This window comes from Carettochelys insculpta, chromosome 1, assembly GCF_033958435.1.
Source record: "Carettochelys insculpta isolate YL-2023 chromosome 1, ASM3395843v1, whole genome shotgun sequence".
Taxonomy (NCBI): Eukaryota; Metazoa; Chordata; order Testudines; family Carettochelyidae; genus Carettochelys; species Carettochelys insculpta.
In genome coordinates this window covers 217,981,993-217,989,361 of record NC_134137.1, presented here as the reverse complement: position 1 = coordinate 217,989,361, position 7,369 = coordinate 217,981,993, and the positions used below count along the sequence as shown (strand labels likewise).

The 7,369-nt window shown below is 44.0% G+C and overlaps 1 protein-coding gene across 3 annotated transcripts in view; it reads right to left on the bottom strand.

The window, feature by feature from the left end:
* Positions 1-1,097: 1,097 nt before the first annotated feature.
* IMPG2 (interphotoreceptor matrix proteoglycan 2) overlaps positions 1,098-7,369 on the bottom strand; it is a 67,694-nt gene continuing 61,422 nt past the window's right edge. For all 3 annotated transcript variants that reach the window (XM_074999241.1, XM_074999222.1, XM_074999231.1), the window contains one exon: positions 1,098-2,385. In XM_074999241.1, coding sequence (XP_074855342.1) covers positions 2,373-2,385 — 13 coding nt within the window. In that variant the 3' untranslated portion in view covers positions 1,098-2,372. The remainder of the gene's footprint in view (positions 2,386-7,369) is intronic.

Below are 7,369 nucleotides of genomic sequence, written 5' to 3'. Positions count from 1 at the left end.
AGCTCATATTCCATAGGTGAAATGTTGATGCTTTGGTCTGAGCCAGGGTTCTCAGGGATTTATGCTTCCTTCTGCTGAGCCGAGAAACGGGCTATCAGCCTGGATAGCCTGGGCTGCACTTCTAGGTTGCCAGGCTTGGGCACAGAACCATCATATGCATCACCCTAGGTAAAGACACCAGAGTTGCTACACATTGGTGCAGACTAGCCATCTGTACTGCCTGCCTTCTGAACAGTGGAGCCAGAAGCCCATGGACAGGTTCCCCCAGGGTTGCAGCCCTTAAGAGCTCCAGCAGCTGCTAAGATAGACATTCCTGTCACTTTCACGCCTGCTCTCGAATAGGACTGAATAGCTGTATGAAATTGATAAGCAGCTCAAGTGCAGTTGCCCCAGCATAGTCTGGGCAACATATTTTGTTGCAGAAACACTATGCCTTGGTGTGAGACCCTTGTGGGGCTTTCTGGTTTGTCAGGCATTTCAAAAAAATGTTGGTCTATTTTGAAATGTCTCATGTGTTGGAAATATGAGTCTCGATTGTGCTTTATTTTCTCCCTTCCGCAGCTGCAGGAGCAATAGGGACACTACTAGTTTTCTTTTGGTGGATTGAAGATTATGTTCTCCTGGCATTTGGACATAGGTTAGGAGGCTGAAGAGCAGGCTCTAACATCCTGATGGACTGAAATCTGAGTTTTTATTTCATAGCTCCTCAATATGATGTGTCTGTGTAAATAATAAGAAACAAAAGCTAGTCAGTTTGTCTTTTCATGGGATAAGGAAAGTTATGAACTCATCCAACATAATACTTTTTTCTCTGATTTCTCACAAACCACAAATCCCCAACAGGTTCTGTACGCTTTCCAGGCTAATAGTCTGTGGGGCCACAAATCATTGTGAACTATACTTGGCATTTTTATTAACAAAATTAGTTTAACAGTTCAACCAGGTTTACTAAAAACCTGTTCCAAGTAGTGCAAGTGTTCATGTACAATTCATAAAATAAATGCCTGCACCATTCCATGCCATTATGTCTCCAGATCAGTTTTAAAAATTGGTCAAGATTGGGGGAGGGAGGAGAGAATACATTAGACAAATTCTTGAAACAAAAATTTATTGCAGTGAAAATAAGAGCATTATATACAAAAAAATATATAGTAGTCCTGTATGTACAGTGAAACAGCACATGCTCAGTGGGACCAGGAGCTCTTCTAGGCTAGTGCTTATGGATGAGAATACTAGACTAGTGTTTAGGGCTGTAAGATTCAGTTCCTTATGCAGGGGTGGGCAATAAAACAGTGCCTGATGGCCAGGGTTAGCCCCTGGTGGGCCACTGCAATTACCGGTGATTACAGCACCCATTGGCTGCTAATTGCCATTCCCAGTCAATGGGAGTTTGCATGGTTACATAAGTCTCTGTAGTACAATTAAGTCCTTGGTTAATTTCATAATCATAGGTGACAAAATAATTGTACAGTAAATGCATTCTTTAACCTATAGAAGCGTGAATAAAAATGGTCTAAATTTAAAAACTCCAGGTTGATACAGTAACTTCATACTCTAGAAGAGTTCTGTAAAGATTTGGGGGAGGCAGGGTTAGCCTTGGTTTGCTCCAAATCAGCAGTTGAAAACACACTTATTTTTGTATTTCTTATGGTGGGAACCATTAAATACTGCATCCCCTCTCCAAGAATTCCCCTTACGAGACATGCACTTTGTCATGAGAGCTGCAAGCTAAATACGATGCAGTATTTGCTTGCTTATTTGTTTTAATTTATGAGCAACAGAAAAGGGAGTACATCAGCCAGCCATACATAAAAAAATTCTCTAGCTAGATAAACATAACAGTTTGTCTGGCATTATTGGGCCATATCAAAATAATGCTATTGTCACTTGAGCAAAGCCAGGCTCATCCTACAAACCTCGCCTGCAACCCCAATATTTCCCTCTCCTCCACTAATACTTTACTTCTGAAACCTCTAAACAGCCACAGTAAGGGGGGAAAATAACACCACAGTAACTTTTAAAAATCTGTATTTCATTTTCACTTTCTTTGTATGCCAAGCAAAAACTCTTAATGGAATGAGAATGTATCTGTACAAACTTTTCAACTTCAACTCAGGAAACTTATTTCCCTGATTAAAATAAGTGAATTTAATGACCACCGGTCACCTTCATAACCGCATTCAGAAAAGTCAGAGATAGTGAGAAACAATCCTACAGTTAACCATTCATTTAGAAAATACCTTTATCCAACCAACAATGTTTTAAGATCCATATAACAAAGACTATAAATAACTTTGCAGTTATGTCTGTGCCCTGTTACTTGGGCAGAAGGTCATATCTTCTTCCACTAGACTTCTCATGGTTTCACATTTTTAAAGCAGTTTCCTGAAATGAAGAAAACAGGCAAGTAGTGATTGTTAGTCCATAGATTTTGCTTATAAAAAGGGTTGCCCTATTACTTTTTAACAGTGGGAAATTTAAGGTACTGAGGGAATTGGCAGACGTCATTGCCGAGCCTTTGGACATTATCTTCAAAGACTCTTGGAGATTGGGAGACATTCCAGATGATTGGAAGAAGGCAAATGTAGTGCCCATCTTTAAAAAAGGAAAGGAGGACAATCCAGGGTACTATAGACAGGTCAGCCTTACTGCAGTATCTGGAAAAATAATAGAGGGGATCTTCAAGGAATCCATTTTGGAGCACTTGGAAGAGGGGGAAGTGATCAAAAGTAGTCAATGTGGATTCACCAAGGGCAAGTCGTGCCTGACCAAACTGATTAGCTTCTATGATGAGGTAACTGGCTCTGTGGACATGGGTAAGTCAGTGGATGTGATATACCTTGATTTCAGCAAAGCTTTTGATACAGTCTCTCACAACATTCTTGCCCATAAGTTAAGGAAGTATGGATCGGATACATGGACTATAAAATGGATAGAAAGCTGGCTTGATGGTTGGCCCCAATGGGTAGTGGTCAGTGGCTCAATATTTGGATTGCAGTTGGTTTCAAGGGGCGTGCCCTAAGGCTCAGTTTTGTTCAACCTCTTTATTAATGACCCGGAGGAGGGACTGGATTGCACTCTCAGCAAGTTTGCAGATGACACCAAGCTAGGGGGAGAGGTAGATATGTAGGAGCGTAGCGATAGGATCCAGAGTGACCTGGATAAATTGGAGGATTGGTGCAAAAGAAACCTGATGCAGTTCAACAAGAAGTGTAGAGTCCTGCACTTGGGACAGAAGAATCCCAGGCATTGTTATAGGCTGGGGATGGACAGGCTAAGCGGCAGTACAGCAGAAAGGGACCTAGGGATTACAGCAGATGAAAGGCTGGATATGAGTAAACAGTGTGCCCTTATAGTCAAGAAGGTCAACAGCATTTTGCATTGCATTAGGAGGAGGATTTTGAGCAGATCTAGAGAACTTGTTGTTGCACTCTATTTGGCACTGGTGAGGCCACATCTGGAGTATTGCATCCAGCTTTGGGCCCCCAGTATAGAAAGGATGTGGATGTGCTGGAGCAGGCTCACCGGAGGGCAATGAAAATGATTAAGGGGCTGGAGCACATGACCTATGAGGAGAGGTTGAGGGGTTTGGGCTTATTTAGTTTGCAGAAGAGAAGAATGAGGGGTGATTTAATAGCAGCCCTCAACTTCCTGAAGCGGGGATCTAAAGAGGATGGAGAGAAACTGTTCTCATTGGTATTAGATAGCAGAACAAGGAGCAATGGTCTGAAGTTACAGAAGGAGAGGAGTAGGTTGGATATTAGGAAAAACTACTTCACCAGGAGGGTGGTGAAGCACTGGAATGTGTTGCTTAGAGAGATGGTGAAATCTCCATCCCTCGAGGTTTTTAAATCCTGGCTTGACATAGTCATGGCTGGGATGTCTTAGTTGGGGTTGAGCCTGGTTGAAGCAGGGGGCCGGACTCAATGACCTTCTGAGGTCCATTCCAGCCCTGTGATTCTATAATGTTCATTTTAAATAAGGGCCCCCAATTATTCTAAATTAAACAAATTACAGCATTTTGCCTCTGAAATCCAAATCTGGTGAAGTCATCGCTGACAAAGCCAAACAGATGGAGCACTGGGTTGAGCACTACTCCGAGCTGTACTCACGCGAGAACGTTGTGGTTGACGCAGCCCTCAATGCCATTGAGCTCCTACCAGTAATGGATGAACTGGATCAAGAACCGACTGTGGATGAACTGAAGAGAGCCATCGACAGCATTGCAGCAGGGAAGGCCCCTGGTCAGGATGGTATACCACCAGAGGTAATCAAATGTGCCGCGGACACACTCCTGGAACCCCTACATGAGCTACTGTGCCTGTGCTGGAAAGAGGGTGAGGTGATGATTTCACCATCTCTCTAGGCAACACATTCCAGTGCTTCACCACCCTCTTGGTGAAGTAGTTTTTCCTAATATCCAACCTACTCCTTTCCTTCTGTAACTTCAGACCGTTGCTCCTTGTTCTGCTATCTAATACCAATGAGAACAGTTTCTCTCCATCCTCTTTAGATCCCCGCTTCAGGAAGTTGAGGGCTGCTATTAAATCACCCCTCATTCTTCTCTTCTGCAAACTAAATAAGCCCAAACCCCTCAGCCTCTCCTCATAGGTCATGTGCTCCAGCCCCTTAATCATTTTCATTGCCCTCCGCTGAGCCTGCTCCAGCACATCCACATCCTTTCTATACTGGGGGCCCAAAGCTGGATGCAAACAGGATATGCGCGATGCTAACGTTGTATAAGAACAAAGGAGACAGAAGCGACTGCAACAACTACTGTGGAATCTCCCTCCTAAGCATCACTGGTAAACTGTTCGCTTGCGTCATCCTTGGCAGACTCCAGAAGATTGCTGAGAGGGTGTACCCCGAATCGCAGTGCGGATTCTGTGCAGAGAGGTCTACTGTTGACATGGTCTTCTCTCTAAGGCAGCTGCAGGAGAAGTGCAGGGAGCAGAGAGAGCCACTCTACATAGCCTTTATCAACTTGACCAAGGCTTTTGACTTGGTCAGCAGGGATGGTCTGTTCAAACTGCTCCACAAGATAGGCTGTGCTCCACGGTTACTCAAGATGATCCAGTCATTCCACGAAGACATGAGAGGAACCATTCAATATGACGGTGCATTATCAGATGCTTTCAGAATCAAGAGCGGCGTCAAACAAGGATGCGTGCTTGCTCCAACATTGTTTGGGGTCTTCTTCGCACTCCTCCTAAAGCATGCCTTTGGATTTTTGACAGAGGGCATCTTGCTGCACACAAGATCTGATGGGAAACTGTTTAACCTTGCAAGGATGAAAGCTAAGTCTAAGGTGCGAGAAGTCCTCATCAGAGACATGTTGTTCGCAGACGGTGCTGCTGTAGTGTCTCACACAGAAGACCAGCTTCAAAAACTGCTGGATCAGTTCTCCAAAGCATGCAAGGACTTTGGGCTTACCATCAGCCTAAAGAAGACGAACGTACTCGGTCAGGATGTTGCTGAATCCCCATCAATCAGCATTGACAACTATACGTTAGAGGTCGTCCACGAGTTCGTTTACCTCGGGTCCACCATCACTGACACCCTGTCGTTGGACACTGAGCTAAACAGGAGGATCGGAAAAGTGGCCACAACTCTGTCCAGACTCAGCAAGAGTGTGTGGAATAACAACAAGCTGTACACTCACACCAAAATGCAAGTCTACAGAGCCTGCATCCTCAGCACCCTCCTTTATGGCAGTGAGACTTGGACCCTGTATGCCCGCCAGGAAAAGAGGCTGAACGTCTTCCACTTGCGCTGCCTCAGGCGCATCCTTGGAATATCATGGAAGGACAGAGTGACCAACACCGCCATCCTCGAGCAAGCTGGAATCCCAACCATGCACACCCTGCCCAGGCAGCATCGACTCCGCTGGCTTGGCCACGTCCACAGGATGAATGATGGAAGGATTCCAAAAGACATCCTGTATGGTGAGCTAGCCTCTGGCAAAAGACCTCCCGGATGCCCCCAGTTGCGTTACAAAGATGTCTGCAAGAGAGACCTCAGAGAGGTAGACATCGAGCTGGACAACTGGGAAGAACTAGCAGACGACCGCAGCAGATGGAGGCAGGGGTTACACAAGGGCCTTCAGAAGGGCGAGTTGAAGATCAGACAGCTAGCAGAGGAGAAGCGAGCGCACAGAAAGCACAATAAGGACTTGCCAGACACCCACTACATCTGCAAGAGATGCAGCAAGGACTGTCACTCTTGTGTGGGTCTTTATAGTCACAATAGACGCTGTAAATGAAGTCCTCAATTGAAACTTTAAAGGGCGCGATCCATAGTCTATGCAGACTGAAGGATGCCTACTACTACTAGCTAACAGATCTTTACTTTCAATTATTCCCCTGAAACACTTGCCAACAATTCAAGAATATTGAATAACTTGTTGTGTTTTAAATATTAAGAAAAGCAGTTAGACTCCTAGGACTTTCTACGTGAATCAGTTCTCTTTATAAGCCTCCTTGTGTGTTGACTTATGAAACAGCTCATTTCATGTCAAACGCCTCTCTGGTACCTACTGACTTCTGTTGCCTGATCTACTTTTATTCAGAGGTGACTTTTTTTTGTGGCTGACAACACCGGGGAGGGACTTAAATCTTGTGTGCCATGCTCCTAAATTCACTAGCCAAGGCTGAACATTTAGTATTTTACCCTGAGACAGCAAGTATATTGGTCTCATCATTCTAAATTAGGAATAAAAACACTTTTTTGAAGCTGCTTGTTTGTTAAGGACTATTCCCCACCAGAAGTCTGTGTTATGCACATACCTCATTGGCTTGTTGCACCCTGCAAGTAGCCCTGGTTATCTGTTTTGAGTATGTTGTTAGTTCAAGAGCCAGCCAATAAAACATGCTCTATTTGTAGTATTAAAAATAATAGATTGCTGGTTACTGAACCGTGTTTGGGAGAAATGTTATAAACATAAACCAGAGCCAGTTGAGCCTAATATAAAGATGGCTTTTGTATTAGGGTATGAGTATCCCTTTTAGTGTTGTAGATTTATAAGACAGTGATTGATTAGAGTAAAGCAAGTAGCTGCTAAGAAAACATTGCAAGAGTTCAATGCCAAAAGTTTGATTAAATCAAACAGGCATAAATATTAGTACTTAGTCATTTCGTGCAGTGTTACATGTAATGTCTATTCACTTTGCTGAAAGCCTTCCTCTTGCCAACATTACTGAGGCAAGAGTCTCACTGCAATGTATAAGAATGTAGCCAGAAAAGAGATATTGGATCGTGTCTTATGAGCTATGCCACTTTGGATGATATACAGATCACCCCCACCCCACCTTTTTAGATGAGGAAACTGGGACAGAAATACGAATTGATATGCCCAAAGCCCCCAGGTACG